This window comes from Heptranchias perlo, chromosome 14 (assembly GCF_035084215.1).
Source record: "Heptranchias perlo isolate sHepPer1 chromosome 14, sHepPer1.hap1, whole genome shotgun sequence".
Lineage (NCBI taxonomy): Eukaryota > Metazoa > Chordata > Chondrichthyes > Hexanchiformes > Hexanchidae > Heptranchias > Heptranchias perlo.
In genome coordinates, this window is record NC_090338.1 from 54,862,382 (window position 1) to 54,886,390 (window position 24,009).

General features: G+C 38.7%; 1 protein-coding gene across 4 annotated transcripts in view; it reads left to right on the forward strand.

Moving 5' to 3' along the window:
• The window catches only part of ctnna1 (catenin (cadherin-associated protein), alpha 1), a 146,710-nt gene that overhangs the window by 119,870 nt on the left and 2,831 nt on the right, over nt 1–24,009 (forward strand). For all 4 annotated transcript variants that reach the window (XM_067996449.1, XM_067996448.1, XM_067996447.1 and 1 more), the window contains 4 exons: nt 276–386; nt 2,644–2,825; nt 4,443–4,548; nt 14,592–14,726. In XM_067996449.1, the coding sequence (XP_067852550.1) occupies nt 276–386; nt 2,644–2,825; nt 4,443–4,548; nt 14,592–14,726 (534 nt within the window). The remainder of the gene's footprint in view (nt 1–275; nt 387–2,643; nt 2,826–4,442; nt 4,549–14,591; nt 14,727–24,009) is intronic.

A 24,009-nucleotide genomic window follows, 5' to 3' on the forward strand; every position in this document is an offset into this window, starting at 1 on the left:
TTGTTTCTCTCTCATTCACTCGCTCTCTTGTGCCCTCGGACTCAGATAATAGTAATTATTGTATGTCACCGAGTGTGATTATCTTTAACACCAGAAAGGCCTATCATAGTGCCACCAACAGAAATTAAAGGTATTGCAGATATTTGAGCTTTCAATGAAATGCACACCCATGTACTAAATTTAATATACAATGTTAAAAATCTATTGAGGCCAGCATGAATTTCTCAGCTTTCCCAAAGATTACATGTTAATACTACCTTTTTTCCTCCCTCTAGACTCCTGAAGAATTGGATGACTCTGACTTTGAAACTGAAGACTTTGATGTGCAAAGTAGAACTAGTGTCCAGACACAGGAAGATCAGCTTATTAATGGACAGAGCGCAAGGGTAACTTTATCGTTGATACTTGTGCTAGTACTTACAGCTTTCAAATACCAAAATGTATGCTGGTGAGAGTGTAGCATTGTATGCTTAATAGGAAGTGACTGGCACCTGTACAAAGTTATTAATCAGACTAAAATTTACCAACTGTTAACTCAGTGGGATGGTTAATAAACTGCTGCATAGCTAATTGAAGGAAAAGATATGCAAGCCAAAGCATGGTGGTAAATTCCTTGTAACAACTGATTTTTGTCTGGTTGGAATAGAAATCTTTGTTTAAAAGAAATTATATTTGAAAAAATTTTTGTTTCACTTTTTGCATGATGGCTTTTTAAAAAGTGGCAGTGGGAAATAGGGTGTAGAATATTGTCCTTATCTACTGGGAGTTTGGTTTAAATGCAGCCAAGGCAGATGGAATGTCAGTGACAGCTGTTAGGATCCAAAGAATGAGTTTGGGCAGTTTTAGTACAGTTCCCAGTGGACAAGTCCACCGTGCTCAGCTGCTCTGATTTTTGGCATTATCTACCACTATTGGAAAATGGCTGTTTTGAAGTCTATGGGAAATGAAAATATCATAAGTGCTGCGTTTCTGAACTCGGGATTGAGGTATCTTATCCAAATGAGGGGAGTACTGTAAAACATCAAGACATTGGCTTAAGCAGTTTTAGAGACTAATGTAGTGGTACAGAGCTGCTTTGAAAAGTGGTTCTGTTCATTTGTGGTTTTCTTGCTGCTAAAACTCCATTATTTATTGCGCTGACTTATACCAGCCTAAATGGATAAAACCTTAACACTTTCAGCTTCTGCCTATATCCTTCATAGAAGCTAGCAGCATATTACTCATTAGTGGAAATCGTAGAAGGCAGCAAAAAACTGCACATGCAGGTATGCTGCATATATATGAAGTGTACACGCAACATATGGAGTGGTGTACACAACACCTGTGTACAATTTTTTAAATCTTAAAATTGTAATTCAGTTTGTTTATTAATGGTGAAGCACTATGGACAGAAATTGTGAGTGAAACCATCACACTGCCAGCGCAGGGAAGCATTAACCATTCTGGCTGGCAGCAGCTGGCATTGTAAACTTTTGGAAACTGTTGGGTTGTGCAAAATTGAACCATTTACAGTGGTAAATGGGAGCCAAACAATGCATTCATTCAACTTTCATTTGCTGCTGTAAATGGGGCATGAGTGGAATATAGAAAAGCAGCCAGTCCCAGCAACAGAATAGATTATGCAAATGAAATATTGAATGGATGTGTATTGCTTTATGTCTTAAGTATTAAACTGATGTCCAATGTGTATCCTGGATTTATCAAGTGAAGATTTCTAACTCATTGTTTCCTATTGTGTTTTTTTTAAATTCAAGAATAATTTTGAGTAACTCTTTGATTGTGAGCAGGGCAAGCATGATGATTCTTCAAAAGTGTTGTAGGGATTGCATAGAAGGTGTTAAATTTGTATGTTGAAAACAGTTCAAAAATTTAGTACTAAAAGGTCTTTATAAGTTGCCTTTTGCTAATGATAGATGAGGAGGGAAGGTTGTTAAATAAAATAAGCTAAAACTGACCATACTTTTAGAAAAACACTAGGTAGCTGGTGAATGGGGAGTAGATATGAACATAAAGTAGTTAGTTATTATCTAGTAGTAATTTAAACTTTACTGAATGGTATGCTCAAAAGGATGGACCAGTGTGCTGGAGAAGTGAATATTTTCCCACTATTCCTCTATTGGACAGCTTAAAAATTCTTGGGTCAGGTATGGAATGTGTTGTTTGAAAGGTATTGTTCAATCTATGCTGCCTTAACACTGTACCTAGACCCCAACCTCAAAAGCAACCCTGTTACATCAGTGTGACGCTTCTATTCACAAACTCCTTCCTAATGGTCTGCTAAAGTGAGTTTGCCAAATTGGTACCAATTAGTGTGAAATGTGGGGCAGTTCAATGCTATGTTCTCTTCCATTGGGAATTAGATTAAGTGTGCTCCTTGTAACCCTTACCAGCCTTCAGTAAGAAGATTTCTTTTTATTGCTTCAGGGTTTAAAATACTAAAGCAATTCATAGGGCTTCTGTGGCAATTGGAATGTTAATATTGAAGAATAAAATTCATTAGGGTCATTGAATAATTGTTTTAAACTTCAATTTTTTTTTTTGTCAAGCAAAAGTTTAAAGCAGTCATTTCTTGCAACATTTGGGCAGCCATTTACCATTTACTTTTGGATCTGATCTAGCTGAATGTCTGTCTGTGTTTTTCAGGCCATTATGGCTCAGCTTCCACAGGAACAAAAAGCAAAGATTGCTGAGCAGGTAGCCAGCTTTGAGGAAGAGAAGATCAAACTGGATGCTGAAGTTTCTAAATGGGATGACAGTGGAAATGATATCATTGTCCTAGCTAAGCAGATGTGTATGATTATGATGGAGATGACAGACTTCACCAGGTGTGCAGTTCAGTCCTTAATCGTAACTGAGATCAGTGATGTATTTGGCTAATGCTGCAGTTCAACATTAGTAAACCTATAAGTTGACACAAGCATTATTATGTGAAAATTGTATTATATTCCAGAGTATGGTGAGTTCAAAACAGCTTCTTAGTTTTTATATCCTCTTAGTAACTTGAGATCTTTGACCGATTTTTAAAACCTGAATTATGATCAGTGCCATTGGGTAAGTATCCAAAATGATAGCCAGCAGCACTCCAGATTTTGAGAATCTGAAAACTTCTAGACTATTGGATCATCCTTTGCTTCTTTGAAACCACTCATTCTGATGAAATTAGACATTTTCTACTGCCAGAATGATGAGTACAAATTTTGTATTTGCCTTTGTAAAACTGATACTTTATTTCATTTGGAACTAGATAAGAAATGACAACAGTCAGTTACTGTTCCATTTCTTTTGTAACCACACTGCAAAATTTCTTCATGTGATACACTTGAATAGCTCAATTTTTGCTTTTTTAATTGCAAATGGGTAAATATAACATGCATCTTTTAAACAATTTGGAGAAATTAATGTCCCCATAAATAGTGTTTAAGCTGTGCATTTAAACCCATTAATGTAAAACACTCATCAGTATAATAACATAGAAGTTAAATTGGTTACTCACAGGGAGTGTTGCAGGCATAATGAAGTCTTTTTTTTAAAAAAACTTTCTACCAGCTCACGGTCCCATTGATGATTTAATGAAAATTTTAGACATGGCTTCATTTGGGAATAGGTGTCCTTGAAAGGAATACTTTTTGGAGTTAATGCTGTACACTGAGATTGTCAAATGATGTATCCAGGTCCATTTCTTCCATCCTGCAGTTCAGTAAACAGGCATTACTACTCAATCAGAAGGAATGTTGTTTTCCCACCAGCATCAGTGATTTGTTCCAGATGTTGTTACCCTTTTAGCTGAAGGCCCACCCTGACTGTTCATGAGGTGGTTTTTAGATAACCAAGTATGGGTAAATTTCTTCTTGGTGAGGTGATTTTTAATAAGTCTTTTTGTATGAAGTAACAATGTGGACAGTATTTCCTCCTATCAATGAATTCACTTTTCTGAATGGTACCCCCTCTTTCTCCACTGCCCATTTAGTGCACTGTCTTAATTGCACAATATAGGGCTAATTATGTTGTAGTTAAAAATTGCTTCATACTAACCAGAATATTCAATGTTTATACTTATGTACATTTGTTCATTTATTGTGATCTAAGCATTTAACCAAGGCTTTAGTCATTAAAAAAAAAACTTTTTATTGCAGAGGCTTTAGTCAGAACCGCTGCTTTGACAGCCTCCCAATTTCAGAATAGTGGCAATAAATGTTCATTTTTTTAAAAATGCCCCAGTACAACCATCTTTGTTCATGGTTGCAATTGCGACTTTGAATAATGGTTTTTCCCCTCTTAATGCTCCTTTGCTGCCCCCCCACCCCCACCCCCCCAAAACCTGTATAAATGTTATGGTTAACTGACTGATTTGGGAGGGGTGTTGGGCAGTGGTACTCAAGTAGGGGAATTCAGTTTGATTTTGGTTTAGTTAAGTAAGCTGACACTGATGGTCTCCTTTGCAGAGGAAAAGGCCCACTAAAGAATACATCTGATGTAATCAGTGCAGCCAAGAAAATTGCTGAAGCCGGATCAAGGATGGATAAACTTGGTCGTACTATTGCTGATCATGTGAGTCTTTACTGCAGACGTAATGTGAAATACTAGTGTGTAAACAGTACCGGTAGCAGGACTGTAATTTTGTCCAAATATGTTTTTGGTGCAATATGTAACTGCTAGCTTGGAAATATTTTAATTTATCTGTGAGTAGCTTTTTTTTTTGAGAACAGTGGTTTCTGAAATATTGACTGGTGATGTGGTATTGCCTTTTTTCTCTGTCCAGTTTCTCTCTCCCAATGGTCCAGCTTGCTTTTGATACTGTAGCCCAGGAATAGATGCTGAGTTTAAATTCATCATTTTGGAGGTTTTGATTGAATTTATATAACACATCTAAATTTCAGTTGTCCTGGTGATTTTTTTTTAAGTATGTGTCCACCTGCCTTTGTTAAATTGAGTTGTTCATCTGAACTGATCAGAGGGGCAATGTGAATGCTCAGCAGCAAACTGTCATGTAATATTCAGGGACCTTGTGTAGTCCAGTTTACATTGCAGTTCAATGCAGCAGATGTATTTCATGCTTCTGTTCATTTATCCATTTACTGGTTAATCTGTTTGGCAGTTTACAACCTAAGCCACAGTCGACTGAAGTGTTTGTGTTACCGCCTTCTGAAGTCAAGAAGGTCATGTGACATAACCAGTAGCCAAAATACAGTAATGAATTTTTTTTGATTCCTGGGCTCACTACAAATTACCTGGATATTCGGGTCATGACACGTGAGGGCTTGTCTATAGCTGTGATCTGAGGTGCTGAGCCCGAGAAATGAACTGGTAAAAGCACAAACGTATGTTTCCGAAATGTTGACTGATGTATAAAGCTGGTATTAATCGGCTGCTTCTGTTTAAATAGGGTAAGTGAAGTGAGAATGAGATGTTAACTACTGGTGGATGGGGCGAGGAATGCAGAAGGAAGCGCATTCTGGCCTGTTTGTTCTCTGAAAATGAATTTACTCCCCAACTACATAAATTGATTGGGATTAAATTTGAAAAATGAAAATTTATAATCTATAAAACTCTTCCTGAAGCAGTTGAGGTTCCACAAATGACGAGGCAGTTATAAGCTGATAGGCTACAATGTGAATAATGGATGAGTTTTTAAAAGTTTTATATTTAGCTTAATATTTAAATAGAACTTTAAGGATTTGATACAGTAACCAAAAATACATTTTTAGACATTTTTTCCAACAGTCCTTGGGTTAAAAGGGAGGTTTTTATACTTTTTAAAAATTGGATTTTGGATTAATTCATGGGTTATGCTGAATTCTTTCCCAAATACAGTCAGAATTATCCTGACCCTGTCACACTATCCACTGCATAAAAATAGCTGTTTATACATTTTTTTAAAATTATGAATTAGCCTTGGATTAGGCATTTGTCTTGCTGTCAAACGTTGCGATGCTTGCAGTTACTGTTCCATTTTACTGTGAAAGTGTTCTTGTAGTATGGAGGACGTTTTCTTATTTTGCAACAACTGTTTTGGACTTTACAAGGGTCTGAGCAGCATAGATTCGGCACCAATATTAAAGTCAACTTAAATTCTATAATAGCAGCCATTTAGATTACGTGGGAGCTTTTGAGAAGGAATAAATTTTGGATAGAACAATAATACTTTCTTTGTATTTCAATTTCAAACTGTAGGATACTGCAGCTTCAATTCTCAGTAATTGCAGAGTGCAATTAAGCACAAGAGGCAAACTTGTATTCTGATTGGTATTTGTAGCTAAATATTTGCGAAAACTTCTCTCTAACGTTGCTGTAGGGTTTGATATTCAAGGTGCTTTGATACTGGTTGCACATCATTGTGTTAAACAGGTTATTCTGATGGCAGCATAGACCCACATAAATTTTAGTCTACCGTTCTGCTATCAGAATTAGGCTTTAGCAATGTAAATGCAGACGAACAACACTGTCACGCTGTCCTGCAGAAGCACCTAATGTAATAGTGCCTTTAAGACATTAGCACGGTTTGTTCTTCAGGTTGTGTAGACTCTTGCTCTAAGCCAAACCTATGGATATATATTCGAGTTAATAAAAATAGCCTGCTAGACCTATTCTAGTTCACAGAATAGCAATAAAGTGGAATTGGGGTCAAAGATTAGCAGTCTGACAGACTTTATATATTTGTGCTAAACTGCCAAGATCTCTCATTTTGTTCTAGAAATTTAAGCTTCATTATACAAAATCATAATTACCCTTTTTATACAAAAGTAAATGAGATTTTAAAAGTCTCAAAAGGTTATCGTACAGCTAATTTGAGGAGTTCTTGCAAATTATACAAATCATTTCTTCACAAACAGTTGTTTAAACAGTTTTAATAAGATTGATATCTGCAACAAGCTGACACATAGAGTTAAAGCCTGTTGTAAGTGTTTACACATTAATGAATAGTTATCACAATTTCAAGTGAATATGGCCTTCCATTTATAGTTATTCAGCTTGAATCATACATAGTTTAAAAAAAACTCTGAATACCTGTAGACAGTGATATTTTACTGATTTGTTGCTTAGCCAACCCTGACAAACTGTTAATTCCATCTAACTTCTAAACTATCAATCAGCCTGTACAAAATGTCTTTTTTAATGGAATCCATATTATTGAACATTATTTTGAACTTTAGATTAACTATTGCTTGCACCATCTCAACTAATTTTTAGATCAAATGTCAATAATTGTCTAGTTCCTATTCATCACTGATATTGAATGTAATATTAACAGGTTGCTGTGCTAAAATTATTGGACACAATTGACTCCTAATAGAAGTTGTGGCTACAAAACAATGCTTTGGATGGTTTACTATTTTAGTTTTGGAAGCTGGCAATGGAAGTGGTGGTCAGTAGAATGAAATCTGAACAACCACACATTGTGTAGAGTAGTGCACCATGACCATACAGAAAACCCAGGTGATAGCTTAATGCTGCCTACCTAATGAAGAATCAACAGTTTTCATCTATATTATACTGCGTGCCTACTTGGCCTTGTATACTGAATGAATCCAATCCTATAAATTTTCAATCCTACTTGAAAATCTGCAATACTTGCACCTGATGCTGTTGATGTCAATAGTCTTGGTCAGAGGTTAATCCCTGCTGACAGCCGAGGCCATGTTTGATATTTCCTTACAATGACCCTTCACTTACCGTCAAGTTATATAGGTGAGGGGAAAGCTCTTGCTTTGTGCTCATGTTCTCAAAAGGCTTCCTGAGCAGCCAAATGCCTTTTAATTATTAATTAGGAAATTCAAAAGTTGAATGATCAAGGTTTTTAAAACTTTGCTTCCTTTGTCACTTGCTTACTGTCCCTAGCCTGACCTGACTTTCACTAGCAGCGCCTTAAATACAAGCACTTTTGTGGTAAGAATCAGAGTACAGTCTACTCCTGTTAGTTAATATTGTTTTTTGGCTTGGAAAAAATCTTTTTATCCAGTAGCTTGTTAAGCAATTTTAACAAAACAGCACAGCAAAACACAAGAATGCAGTAAAAACTATGAAATTTCAGAGCAACCATTAAACTGTACATAATGGAAATGTGATCGTATACAAGCTGCAATGCAAAGCTTAGTCATTTCATAAAATTTTCTGTAGTTTTGCTTCCTGCCAACAGTACATTTGTCCACAAAATTGTCTATTTAGCGCGGAGAAAAGTTCCATTGACACATCTGATTTAGTTGTCAGCCACTTCCTCAGCAATCACACAGAATTGGATGCTATGGCTTTGGTAGGGAGCTTGTTCCTCCAGCGCCATCTGCTTGCTGGACCCACTCCTTCGAGTCTATTCCTTGCGTGCAATCCCAGTGCCAGAAACATCCTCCCACACAGCATCAACAATTTCCGTGTTGATCAGCAATGCTGACATAACTTGCTTCTCACCAGTAGTGGATTCAAACCTTGTGTACTGGCAATCACAACATGACTCATAACCAGTATCCATTGGCTGAACCACAGACTTTGTGCTTGGTGATTAAAAATATTAATTCCATTGCATTCATAACAGTTCTACAGTTGTCAACTTTTCTACCCTGCAATTCCATGCTCAACTAAAGTGTCACATCCACTCCTTATCCATGACTTTTTGTTTCTGTAGGTTACAGGCAGAGTAACACTACAAAAACATTGGGAAAGGGTTTGAAATTCCCAGTCACCAGAAGTATTTTTTTCTTTCCCTAGTCGAAGCTATGGCAGTAATTCGCTGCTTGGCTTGTTCCCAACTGAACAATTTTGTTAAGCTAGTGTTCTATTTGGCTGCAGCTTGTAAAAACGGGCCCATTTCATCAGCATGAAAAGGATCTTTGGACATGTAACAAGATAAAAGGGTCAATTTTAACTCTGCCTGCCCAGTGGGAATGGTATGGGCAGAAGCTGCTGCATTCTCACCCACCCCCAACATTTTAACTTCCTGGTTCCTTGGGAGCTTGCAGACTGCCTGCCACAGGCAGATGGGGGTCTCATAGATATTGAAATGTTGGGGTCTGATGTCCTTTTCTGTGACTCAAGTCAGCTTTCAATTTGGTCATATACCTTATGAAAATGTACAAATAATCTGAAATTGCCATTACAAAAAAAGTCACCGGATGCATGGTTTAAAAATAGTAATATTGCTGTTTTCTACTGCACCTATTTCATAAATGTTTGATTAATTAGTTTGCTTCTGTCAGTGCAGTAAGATGCACTCTGCTTGTATATAGAATTTTAAATATATCTTGCAATTGTAACTGACAGCTGATTTACTGTATCCATCCACAGCTACTGAAATCTTTTGTCCCTCAGGTTCCAGGAATGTCTATTATTGGAATATTTTAATGTTGATATTACATGGTGATTATCAAATTGCTTAGTTAAACCATAATGTCACTGCTACAGATGTTTCATTTCTATTTGTAGGAGTGGGCTTAAGGTTTCATGTGTCCTTTGTACATGATTTTTTTTGAAGGCAACAAGATATATATACTTCGGGATCAAGGCAAATTGTTATGGAATAGTTGGAGTTCTGTATTTTTGACCTGAAAATATTTGACGATGGATGCCCAAAGTAGAAATCTTCTCCATTCCCCAGCACACAAAATTACTTAGACTTTTTGTAAAATTTATCATTGCAGGTTTCCTGTTTGCTTTCCAGATAGTCCAGCAGTCATCAATTAGATTGCAGCACCAGAAGGTTAAAGCAATAGCAGCGGATGTGGAAGACTGGAGCAGTAGTAGAATGAGATGAGCTTTGAGCCACTTTCTGAACTAGCAGGATGTGCTTGTCTATTCAGGACCTCCAAAGTAGAGCATCCGAAGCCTCTGTCCATGCCCCAAACTACCTGTGAACACCGCCATAGGAAGTGTAGGCTGCAGGTAGTGACACCACTGTTTCTGGCCAGAATGGAGATGATTGGGTAATTGCCCCGTCAATCACACAGAGACCACACTGCTGTAGTTTTTACGTATATAATTTGTAAGAACTATCCTCCATTCGCTGCATTTTGCTGAAGAAGTCACTCAGCTTTAATTGGGAGATGTTGCTGCAGTTTGGTCATGAGTTCTGTTTGCTATAGTTTGTGGAGACTTTTTTTTAAATAGACTCTAGACTTTTTGCTGTAGTGTGCTGTTTAAACAGACTCTACTGAGTAAATACACAGTGGTGTCAATAGACACTCTGGAAGTGTACAGGTTATTTTTTAAAACATCATGGGCTCTTGAATTGGGCTTCTGTACCCAACAAAGTTTGTTTTTTTTGTATTCACATCAATAGTTTTTTTTCCTCATTTGTTCAGTCTTGAGTAACACATGGTTTGTTGCAATCAGTGCTCGGATAAATCCAGACATGGGATAGTAGAAAATATTCATGGGTATGTAATTGCTGCATGAAACTGAGTTTAGTATTAATTTATATAGAGCGTGTTTTTTTAAAATTCGTTCATGGGATGTGGGCGTCGCTGACGAGGCCAGCATTTATTGCCCATCCCTAATTGCCCTCGAGATTGTAAGAAACAACCTTCTTAGTAAGGTACTTTTATAGGATTTCTTCTGGCAACAGCTTAGTACAGGATACGAAAATGTAACTAGCATTTTAAATAGGATTTTATCAGCTAGATGTCAGTTTTGAAAGCAGTACACTAACTACAATTCTGAGTCTCTTAGCAAATGGAAAGCAACATACAACTGCAGTAAATTAGAAATTCTAGTGTATAATTGCTGTAATTTATACTATTCAAAATTTAAAAACAGAACTGCAATTTTGTAAATCTCAAGAGTAAACAGGTGCAGACCGTCTGAACTTTCTTGCTGCTTGTTTCACTCAGCATTGCAGGAGTACTCTGTAATCCACGTGGTGCAAGGTTACGGAAGCTCACTATATGTCTCCAGTGTAATATCTGCAGATGTTTCAGTTGCAAATTCCTCCAGACCGTAACTCCGAATAAACACGGCTACATAAGAATTTGGGCCATTAAATATTAACAACTCAATCCATTTCAGGATTGATATAATTGAGGTGCTAAAATTCACTTGTTTTGTGTATGGGGTCAAACTGTCAATTTCCAGTGTTTGGCACTTTTAATTTGATATTTTTAATTCATTTGGAGAAGTTGACCAGGAGAATCAAATTGCCTGCTAAATGAAATTAGAAAAATATTCCATCTGTAGCACTCCTCCTAGAATTAGGCCAGTATAAGGTGGAATGTGCCTTTCTGCCAAAATGCAATTTGCGAAATTTCAGTGTACCTTTTTGTCTGTCATATGCTTAATCTTAAAAATAAAACTTAGACTTTTTTGAAAATCTGTTATTTTCTTTGACAAGTAATCTTTCATCTGACAGTATTTTTATTAATCTTATTGTAGAAAATTATTAGGTACAATATGAAGTGAATGTCATGGAAAAAGGATAACAGGTTTTCCTATAATTTTGCATTAGCTACTTGATATTTGTCCCCACTTAGCCAGTCTAGGTTTATCATGCACATTCTTGTGCATTCAGGAAGACGCTCAAGCTGCATTGTTTGTAAAATTCAGTTCTGAGTTGCTTTGAACAACTAGCTAATTATCTGCATGTTTAATTACCCAGCTTGGCCATATATCCACCCATTAATGGAAAAACACAAATCCTTACCGTGTTTAATACACAAAACTGTTTATCTTTACTAGTTGTGAATGGGGAATAAAAATTGTGAAGATAGAGTAATAGATTGGAGCAAGTATTATCCTGTGTAGGATTGAGTCAAAAAACCAGCTGCAGAGGTCGATCTAGCCATAGGGTTTTTTGTATTGGGTGGGGGGAGAAAGAAGGGGCAGCATAAGGAATGTTTCATTTTTAAAGTGGCTTATTCCAAAGTAGGATTAAAATTCCTGTTGTAACCCAGTTTCATTTGTAATTTAAAAACCCAATTGAAGGGGAAGGCAGGGGCTTCAGAATGCACTGTCCTTTTAAAATATTTTTGATCTGTTGGTCGCAAGAACTTCCTACATTGTGTATGTACCCTGCACTTGTGTTTCCAGTTCTTTTCTCCTCCTTTTATAAAGGTCCCAGGCTTCAGTCCAGCTGTATTGGTAAGAGATAACACTGCATGTTTAACCTACTAACTCGTGCAAGAGAAGCATTTAATTAATGCAGTTTCAGTAGGCCTGAAGCATTGATCAATCAGCTTTGTCTCCCATTCAAGAGGGCTTTTCAACAATGAGCTTAATCGTCAGACATGAAGACAAAAATGGCAGACTAAATCAGTTGATGCTTCAGCATTGTTTGTTTTGGTTTCACTTGGTTATTAATGTAGAGACTTCCTCTAAAGGGGGGAACCAAGCAGAAGGTTGGTTAGCTACTCCTGGTTCAATGTGAAAAATAAGATGACTGGCCCATAGATGTCTGGGTCAAGTATCTGCTGGCATTTATTTCTGTATTTGTGAAAGTTTCAGTGAGGGACCAGTTTTTAATTTGGTCCAAAGACTTGCAACATAAGCATTTCTAAACTTTTCACTTGGTCAACATTGAATCTGTATCCGGAGTGTTGGAGGCTGAACAATGTACACAGTCCCATTGATAAATATATAGTTAGCTGCAAACATCAATGTCTGACTGACAAACTGCAATGTGTTTTTTTTAGAACCCTTTTTTAAATCCTAACAGTTTCATTCAGTGGATTTATTTTGCCAGTGTTTTTGTTGGGATAATGCAGATATACTGTTCTTGTTATCTAATCACAGGAGGTTGATTCTAATTTAAAGTTAGGTCTGCTGTTCAAGCAGATTTATAGATGCCCCAATTGCAGTAGTTATAACAGTTATGTTGCTTTTTTATGTACATGGAAAAAGCAAGTAGTCTCCTGTAAATTACAACTGCCAGCTTGGCTCCATGAAGAAGCCACCAGATTTACCACCCCCACGCCCAAATTAGCACTAGCAGCTCGAGATTTTATTAAGGCATTACCATGCAAATTGCTTGGGCGGACATTCGGCTCACCCTGCCTCCCCGATGAAAGGGGGTCGCAAGAAAATTGACCCCAAAGTGCCTAATGCCAAGAAAGCTCAGATATAAATATGGCTTTCATGTGCCAATATTAGATCTCAATCATTTCAACCCACTCCCCATCTGCTTTCCAGTCAACCAGCCTTTTGTTTGTACTTGCTGCAAACTCCTATTTAAATAGGATCATAATTTATCATTAGCCATCTATAACACATTACATAATAAGGTTTAATATGTTTGTGGCTAGTTCGTACTACAAAAACACAGTTCTCTTGCTGGTCACAATTATTTTCACCTTGGAACTTTGTTCATGTTTCCAGGGTCCCTCTGCACAAAGTCCAAGAAGCTTACCCTCATCTTCAGAAGGTCAAGTGATGGTGCTTGGCCCACTGTTTTAGATTGGCCGCAGTTGAATTTTGTCAGTAGCAACCATCTGTAATTTTGGCTTTAGATCACGGGGAATGAAACTGCAGGGGAAAATAGTGGCAATATTGAGAAACACTGAGGAAATTAAACTTTTGGGGTAGAGATTTCAAAGCAGCTTAAAAATAAAAACTGAGGGAAAATAAAAGCAGTAACGAGTAGCAAAGAAGTGTTTAAAGGAGAAGAGGCAAAGATACAGTATACTTTCCAATTTAAATAACTTCTATTAAATCAAAGAAGCTTCTCAACCGCTATACTTCACTATGTTCTTATCTATTTTGTTTTACGTATGAGGAGCAATTATGTAAATTGGACATCTCTCTAGAAAAGAGAAGGTTGAGAGGTGATATTGCTGTTTTTAGGATTCTAAAGTGACGAGATAATATAGACCATGACATGCTCTTTCACCTTGTCCAGAACAGTAGAACTAGAGGACACAGCCTGAACTTGAAGGTAAATTCAAAACTAAACTGCCAAAGCAATATTTTGATGAGCAAATGGTCAATTTATGGAACAGGCTCCCTCGGGAGACAGTGGAAGTTGTTAGTATTGAATCATTCAAATACAAATTTAATAGATTTTCCAGAATAACATTTAGGATACAGTACGAGTAATTGGAGACATGACTTAAGTGCAGCATGCTTGAGGAACAGGTGATTTTGGATCTATTCACAAAGTTCTCTCTCTGGTGTTTTCCTTGTCGTGTCTGGGTCTGTTGTAGACTAATTGATAGAGATTGATTGCTATGATTAGTCAACAGCTCCATTATTGCATCATGTGACTACCAGGATAGTGGAAGTCAAACTAGATAGACATTGGTCTCTTTTCAACTAGCAATTCTTGTGTTCCTATGTAACAGTCCTCTGTTACCTCAGACAGCTGACTTTTCTTCATGAGCTAGCACGATGTTTTATAATGGGGTGGGGGCAGCTGAGGGAGCACCACAGCTAAGTTTAATCCTATTATCATACAACTTCCACACATGACTACTTTCCAATAGGTATTGCCTGTAAGTGATTTAAACTCTTTGACCTTCTCAAAGACTAAGGCCAACTGTAGCATCATACCATTGCCTGAGATCAGTTTCAGTTTGAGCTATGAGATTGATAGCCCCCTAAAGTTTTACTCTTTAAAAAATTGAAACAACTGAAAATGTTTGTAGGAATTGTGTGACTATTAACTGAATTTTTTTTTGCAGTGCCCAGATTCCAGCTGTAAGCAAGATTTATTGGCCTATCTGCAGCGCATTGCCTTGTACTGCCACCAGCTGAACATTTGCAGCAAAGTGAAGGCAGAAGTCCAAAACCTGGGTGGAGAGCTCATTGTATCTGGGGTAAGTGGTCTGCACTGAGTGTTTTCCCATCGCCTTCTATCCATTCAGCAATTAGTAAAGAAAATGTGGCCCCAAAAATCCAAGCAAAGTAATGCTGGGATTGTGTAAGCTGATGACCTTCCGCTCTACACTGCAGGAATTATGCAGGGCCAGCAGGAGTGCACCTCATTTGCATGGGCCACTGTAGGTGCATACCTGATGCCCATGATCCTATGCAGTCAGAAAATCTTGTCTGTCTGAATTTGGGGTGGGGCAGAGGTACCCCAGGCCCTATAGTCTTCCATCAGCTCCCTGAGTGAGGGGTCCAATCTTTTTTTGTTCTTTAGAGATCTAGACCAGGGAGAAGGTCTGAACCTACATGGTGGAGCCCCCAACTGCTCATTTGGAGGCTGGTAACCTACTCCCTTGGACAAACTGAGCCAGGGACATGGTGTCATTTTCCTTGTAAGGGGTGGGAAGAGGTTCCAGCCCTAATAAAACTAGCCAGAAAATCCAGAGGCTGCTGAGACTTGGCACAATCAGGTCCTTACCTTTTTCCGGTGTGTTCAGCCAGTATAATGGTTGGAGTCTGGCAGAACCTGTTATAATCGGATAGCCATGTGGTGAAGGATAGAATACTAGAGCTTGGTCTTTAGTTGGTTCCAAGCCTTTATTCATTGATTTTTTTTTCCTCTCTCTCTCTCATGCAAGAGGGTCCCCAATTGATACCCACCACCTGAATACAATTAATGCTCATTTAACATTGTATTAAATACAAACATTTTTTCAAAAAAATCAAAAACTTCCATACCCTTTACAACTTTTTCTATTCACACCATTACATTGTGAGGCGATCTTTCTCCAGGAACCCTAATAATTCCTTCTTACACATGTACCTCTTTCACTAAAACAATCTGACAATTGATGGCTTGAATCCACCCATTTAATTTGAGATTTCTTTTCTCTCCAGCATTTGTTTCAAGCCAGAAAAGGTCAGTCTGTAATCTTTTCTCACTCACTTTTCATAGTGTACGTTATCCCACAATGAATGATTGTCTACATAACATTCAATGGGTGTACTACCTTCAGTACTCCCATTGTACAGGATGTCACTCAAAATATTTTCCAAAAAGAATCCCATATCCACTGTGTCAACAGCCAATGTTTCAGCAGCCAGAGTACTTTTAACAACTTTTTTTTTCTTAGCTTCCTAAGCTATAGGGACAATATTTCTCATTCTCACCCATAAGAAACACTTTGAAAGCAGCTGCACTAGAATACCAGTCAGGAAGATTAACAAATGAAGCATCGCTAAAGATAACCAGATTCATTTTCTTTGGGTCACCTAAGCATGGGAACTTAAGTACCCATTTATCTATATTTAATTTTTGTAATGTTCTATTTGCCCTTAAAACATTCTCTACCATGGGTTTTCATTGAAGTACTTAACTCCAACACATCAAAAATAGTATCTGGTCTAGTCTGAGTGCACAACCACTTCAACTGACCAATCAAGCTTCATAATTGCTCTGTCTCCTCCTTAGATATAACATCACCTTTCTGTGATGACCTAGTACGATTCACCGGGTTGAGAGTAACACTCTAAATAGGACTGTTGATTTAAAGTTACACCAGACCTGCTCTGCTTAATATTTAAACCAATATATTTAAAAGCCCTACAGGCCTGACTCCCAATTTTAAATTCTACTCTAATCTTACTAATGACTAGTTTCTCAAATTCCACGTTACCACCCCATAAGAAATCGTGAAGATGCCTGAGAGTTTTCTGCTAAGGTACCAATAAAACATTGCGGGATCTACTTTTAGTTGAACACCTATTTTCAGCAGAACAGGTCTCACTGAAAAATACCATATCCTGGAAGCATCATTCAGGCCACAGATGCACATGTTTAGTTTCCATAGTTTTCCTTCTGCATCTGCTGCCTCTTTAGGCAGTTTCAGAAGTATTGCCCTGCAGAAATACAGCTTTTACGTCAATTGACCTACGCTCCCATGAAAATGTTGTCGAAAGAGCCAAAAAGATTTTTAAGATTACTTTTCCAGGAGTGGGAAAATCCACTCAAACATCTATCACCTAGTTTCTCTTCAAAACCCCTAGCTACTAACCTCGCTTTAGCCTTGAGCCCCATTTGCAAGGACTTTCTCAGTACAAACCCATCTGTGACAAAGCTGGTTGACCCTTATCTGATACCTCAGAATAAACTCCTAATTCTTTCCAACTATCTAACTCCTTGTTTTGCTTCTTTTACTCATTTGCCATCAATTTTATTGGCAGCCACAAACTTTCACAATCATGTGGACTTCTGCTCTTAGTTCTGTTATGTAACTGTTCTGTGGTTTGTTTCATTGTCTGACCTAGTCAATCTATGTCCTTTTACTTCAACTTCTGTGTCTGTAGGGACTACTACTGCAAGATCACCCTCTTTCATCTCTTAACTAGTGGTCATTTTCTGAGTCCCTATCACTACCTGTACTCCGCTTTCATACACTTCATTCTTTTACCCCATTCTACCAGTCCATGGACCTCGCTTCATGGCCATCATCCTGAACATTCAACCAATATTTAAACCTACCAGTAGCTTTGCACGCCCCAAAATTGTTGCATCCCTCCATTCATTAGTCCCTTCTGGAACATGTCACCCATGTACCCATTGTGGGTAATTGTTCTATGGATGTGATAGCTGTCACGTGTTGATCACTGACATTACCACTGTCCAGCCCTTGATCTACCTCACTCTGTTCCTTAGGCACCTCATCAAAAAATCATGAACATCTGAGGCACAAGGTTGCCTCGTTTACTTCTATCAACTGCTCAGAGTCTGAGATTTTATAATTCCAATTAATCATGAGGAATGAACCTTAATAATTTCCCAACATGGCAATCAAACTGTTGTCTTACCATCATGACCTATGACCCATTACCTATGACCCTCTTTTTACAGTATACCAAATATCCTGAATTGAACACTCAGATGATCTAATACAATGCCTTAGTGCTGTATGAATTTTTTGATGCCTCAGCCTTGATAAAAGCCTGTCTCCCTGCATGCATAGCATTTAAATGCTCAGAAAAAAATGGCACGCATTATAGTACCTTCTAGAGCAGGAGGATTATCACAAAGACCAGAAAGTAATTTGGGATTGCGTCCATAGACTAGTTGGTAAGGACTATATCCTCCAACCATCTGAAGAGAATTCTTTGCATGAACTGCCTATGCTGGGGAATGTAAGGAATCTTACAACACCAGGTTATAGTCCAACTGTTTTATTTGAAAATCACAAGCTTTCGGAGGCTTTCTCCTTCATCAGGTGAGTGTGGGATTCGGATTCCATGGAAGGTTGCCGCATTTACAGTCAGAGAACAATACCTGGTGATTACAAATAATCTTTCCAACTGCCCGTTGTCAAGGCAATCAAAGTGTTCAGACAGAGTGATGTTACCTACAGGACCACCAAATACACAAACGGCCAGAACAAAAGACAGACACAGAGAGAGAGAAACATCCGAAAGGAAGAGAAAGACAGAGAATGACCCGTTGTATTAAAAACAGATAACTTTTTTTCGCTGGTGGGGTTACGTGTAGCGTGACATGAACAATTGAAGTTGACAATTTACACTCTGTTCGATCAGCCAAAATTTTATGCACCATGCTATCAATCACAGCATGATTTCTTTCACAAAGACCATTGCTAAAAGGCTCTCAGCTGCTGTATTCATGACAATTATATTCATATTCTCACACACATCTCTGAACTCCACGTTAGCGAATTCACCTCAATTATTGGTCAAAAACGTTGGTGTCCCAAATCCAGTCCCTATCCATTTTTCCATAGTTTTATTTAGAATAATAACCTCCTTACTATATATTAGTGTAGAAATACTAAATCTCAGCCATGTCAATAAAATGTAAGAAGAAAACATTTGTCTTTGTCCCATACCTTTAGACCAATGGCAACTACCTCATTAAAGTCATGTACGAATGGAATACTTACAATAGGATGTGGGGGTGTCTGTTTATAATACAGATTTCACAGTTCTTACTAATCTCATCTATTAGCCTTGTATACTCATCATCTACACCTGCATCTTTTAGCAGGATTTTTAAATGTTGACAAGTGGGCAAATTGTCTATGTAACTTTAAGACTATTTGTTTTTGTCTCCCTCATCCTCATTGTCTGATGCCATTAATACTTGTCTAACACACTGATAAAAAACAGGTTTTATTAAGGGGATACAATAATGCCCTGACTAGGTAAACTGCAGATAAACCGATTTCCCAAGAATGATTCTCATTGTGTTCTGTGTCAAATTTCAATTTTTGCCTTTTTCATGGAAGGTTTACCCAAAAACATAGGTATCTCACTACTTATAAAATGGCTTACTCCAGCTAGCTTACATGGAATTACCACTCAAGTAACTGCAAGGTGTTGTCATCTCCAAACCTAAAACATTTAGAACTTTTATATTCCTTAACCTTGCTTTGATTCCCCACTACTTAGTGAATCAAGATAACATTTTAACCAATCCACCCCACATACAGTTGAAGTACATGCACGAGCACCAAACAATTTAAGGAATCTGTGACTAATACATTCATCACAGGATTAAAACTCCTTGTGACCAGTATAATCTGATCATGTTCATAATTATCTTCATCCTCTTCCTCAGAACTACTTTCTTCATGCATCTTCGCTCTAGGCAATTCACCTCAGTGATACTTAGTCACATCTAAAGCGTCTGATTTTTCCTTGGGCATTCCTGGAATTCATTTGCCTGTTATTACTGTCCCAATTTTGTCTTCTGATATAACTGGATTTGTTGTACCTGCCTTCATCACCAATCTGGCTGTGTTTAATCCTTTCGTCATATTGACGCCTGAGTCTGGTCTCTTAAATTTTGAAACGTGGTCTGGCGCCTGTGTTTAGTATCTGAAATATTTTGAAACCTGGTAACCATTGAATCTTCTATTCTTTGTGTCACAGCGGAAGGCCTCATGTTTGTTCCATGACAGCTGAAGGGAATGACTTTCCCCAGGAATTTAAGGCAGCAGACTTATAATCCGACAGAGTCTCCTTTTCCGAGAACTGGATGCCAGTTAGGACCAGTTGCCTGTCCAAATGAAACACCTTAGCACAATCTAGTAATTTAAACGCTAGTACCGATCCAGGGATTTCCAATTTGAACTTTGTCAACCTTTTGTACAATTTGTTAAAGTCCATAATGTACTCTTCCATTGAATGACAGATTTCGGAAAACAGACTATCAAATGCTGACCAGGTGTCATAGGCACTTAACAGGTCATCTCATAGATTTGATCCAGAAATTTTATTAGAAAGGCAAAACCTTCATTTTCCAAAAGATCTGCATCCATCTCAGAAAATACCTTACTTCTGATTTTACTTTGTTTGGGAAGCGGCAAGGCCATGCCTTGTTATCCCTTTGGCAGAGTAGCAACCAGTGTCCACATATCAACCTCGTTGTTCCACTGGTCATAGAGTTCAAACTCCGAGAACATCGGAGGGAAATCGTACCTCGACAATTTAAACTTGCTTTCTTTCATTTTCCATTGGCTGCTAGGCTTTCAAGTTTTTCTTTGTCCAAAAAAAAATTGTAGTTTCCAACATCCACCTTTAGGCAACCATCCTCTACTACCATGTTATAATTGGATAGCCATGTGGTGAAGGATAGAATGAGCATGGTCTTCAGTTTTGTTTCCGAGCCTTTATTCATGAAAGAAACACAGACCAGCTCCCCTATAAAAAGGATACAAGATGGTCCCCAATTGATACCCACCACCTGAATACAATTAACATTCATTGATCTAAATCATACAATTAACAGAACCCCAGCAGATTTTCAGGGCCTCTATCTCTTGTATGTTTACATTTAAAATTGGTATGTCTCTCCTAGATTTTACTGAGTTAACTTTTAAACCTATTACAGTGGATAAATTCAATGATTTGTAATGGAATATTAGAGATGTGTTGCTGTGATGCAGGAGGTTCTTTACAAAATTAAAATTAGAAATATGTTTGTAGGATCAGTGGCTTCTTTTTAAGTGAACTAAATGGTCTGTTTTATTGCTGGATATTAATGTTAAATTGCTGAAGGCAAATGACAATACCCTGAATTAATCTGCAGTTTAGTTTTCAAGTATTTTGAGTTATTTCCCCTTTAATGTACACTAACTACAGGATCATGTAACTGAATTGAATAATTAGTGATATTTACTGAAAACATTTTAAACCAAAAGATCCTGCCTTATAACATGGTAGTTATCATTTTTCTTGATGCAGCTAAAGCTTTAGCTTTGTAATATATATAATAATTTCAGTTCTTGGCTGAGTCACTAAGTCAGCTGGGGAGGAAGAGATGATGTGAACCAATCATATTTCATGAATGCATGCCAGCAATCCGTGGAGCACTCAAAATGTCAAGACCAGCAAGAATACCCAGGCAGACAGGCAGGCATCTTCAGTTTTATTAGGGAAATTGAGAAGGATGAAACAGCACAAATGTATTTCACCTAATTTAACTCTTCATTCTCACTATTAGATTTTCTTTGGCAGCCAATTGCTCAGGTACATTTGTGATCTTATGGAAAAATCTCTTTCTTCCTTGTATGTGATTGTTACAAAGTACATTAGCAAACAGCTGTATAGCTTTTTTTAAAGAATTGAAAACTCATGCATAGTTTAGCATGAAGAAATTATGTTAAACTTGTATAGAACTTTGGTTAGATCACACTTGGAGTATTGTGCACAGTTCTGGTGTCTCTTATAGAAAGGATATAGGGGCATTGGACAAGATGTAAAAAAGATTGACAAGGATGATACCAGAACTGGGAGGATATCCTTATCATGAAAGGCTGAACAGATTGGGACTCTTCTCTAGAAAAGAGAAGGCTGAGGGATGCCCTGATAGAGGCCTTTAAGAGAACAGGGTTTGATAGGGTATTTGTCGAGAAAATGTTTCCACTTGTGGGGAGTCCAAAATTAGAGGTCATAAATATAAAGCTGTCGCTAATAAATCCAATGGGGAATTCAGGAGAAACTTCTTTATTCAAAGAGTAGTAAGAATGTGGAACTCGCTACCACGAGTAGTTGAGGCAAATAACACAGATGCATTTAAGGGGAAGCTAGATAAGCACATGAGGGAGAAAGGAATAGAAGGGTATCCAGATAGGGTTAGCTGAAGTAGGGAGGGAGGAGGATCGTGTGGAGCATAAAGACTGGCATAAACCAGTTGGGCTGAATGGCCTGTTTCTGTGCTGTAGTTTTGATGTAACTCGATGGTTACTGCTGTGGAATGCAAATTGAGGTGTATGGTTTACATGTGAAAGGTGGCTTTTAAACATTTGTTAGATGATGCTGTACTGATCTAAGAGTTAGGTGATCTGATTAGTCTTACCTCCCCGTACTAGGATTGGGGGGGGGGGGGGGGGGAGAAAAGAAATCAGCTAGATCTCCTACTGCTCATAGCCATCCAGTGAACCTTCTGGAAAGTGTACACAGGTGGCTGTTAGTTAAGCACAGGATCAGACTCAGCTAAAATACCCTTTACAGTTGGATGGTCTGCTGACACTTGCTATCTCAGCTCACACATGAAGATCGGCCACTTGTTAAGTTATTGGACAGCTGTCAGCGCTCATGAGGCTGTACCTCCGTAAGAGCCAGTAACTTCAGGAGAGTAAGGGAGAAATTAGAAAATAATGGTGTGCAAGCATCAATTTTAGAATAAAAATTGTGCAGTGTGAATATAATGTTTAATGTTAAGTGACTGGTATTGGAGAGTAGTATCTATTGTGCATTATAATTTGGGTGAAAATTAAGCAATAAACGAATTGAGTCATAATAAACTTGACCTCTAGAAGAAAATGGCAAGAGTGCCCCCCCCACCAAGCGATATTGTGGTCTTGACATCCATTTTTAGCACAGCGCAGTATTTTGCATAAATATTTTTGCTGTAGTTCATAAGGGAATTATGTTTCAAAAGAAATTGTATCCCACATACCCAGTTGCATTAGAGTGGAAGGATAGAGCTCTATCCCACAATTCCATAATTGTAAATTTCCAATGTAGGACAAAAGTTTGAAATTTTACACAAGGGGCTCGATATTAGCACCCGCTATTGGGTGCGTTCGTGGCGGGGGGGCTCCGAAAATCGGGACTTCCCGGGACGGGTCGGGAGCCCAGCTCCAACCCACCCATTTCTGGGTCTCCCACAGATGCGCTGACGTGTGCGTGCAGCCCCCGCATGTGGGACTCCCACAGGCAATTAAAGCCAGCGGGGTGCCACTTGAAGTATTTATTTAGGTATTTCAGGTCATTTACAGACCTGATTAAGGAGATATTTTACATGGGGTGGGATTTTGCAAACAACTGGGACTGTTTCCTGTACTGGGGGAAACACTCCCAGTTGAAATGGACATGTTGCAGCCATCAACCTGTGACAGCTGCAAAGGTCCATTTGACAGGTGTGTGGGGCGGGGCGGGGGGGGGGGGGAAGACCACTCTGTCACTTTGGGCAAAGTTTGGCCTCCACCACCCTCCTCCTAACAATCAAATTCACCAACTTGCACACTTACCCCGGTGTCCAGACACATGTACCTACCTTGCGGACCCCCTCAGATGTACATCTCCCAGATGGGGGCCGCCGTAGCTGCAGTCATGACCTCTGAGGGCGAACGGCCACGCCGTCTACCTCTAACACGTGGAGCTCCACAACGCAGTGCTGTGACGCATCCATCTGCACAGCAGGAGGGAGGGCAACCGCAGAGAGATGCGTCGCAGAGGGCACTACCCTCGCCACAGGGTCCACAGACCGAGGCTCAGTTTCCTGGAACAATCTGAGCAGCAGTGCACGTAGAGGCTGAGTCACTCGACATGTAGTCGTGGACATCTGCAGCCTCCTTCATGCCGAGCTGCTCCCGGCTGTCCGGCACACCATCTTCTTACCTGTCGCTGTCAAAGTCACCCCTGCCCTCAACAACTTCTCCGCATCCTTCCAGGGTGCCACCGGGGACATCGCCAACGTCTGTCGTCTGCACAAAAGAGCCCTGCAAATACACCTACACCCACTCTGCAGTGACACAATGGGTGGCATGAGTTGTGGGTCTTCATTGTGGTCCTCAGGAAAGGGCATTATTGCACAAACCAGACAAGATTTGCAAAGACGTGGCAGTAGTAGTGCCAATATAATTTGTGATGAGTTGCTCAGAAATTAAATATAAGTAAAAACCATGACAAACCCTCAAACACCCTTGTGCATCCCCTTCATGC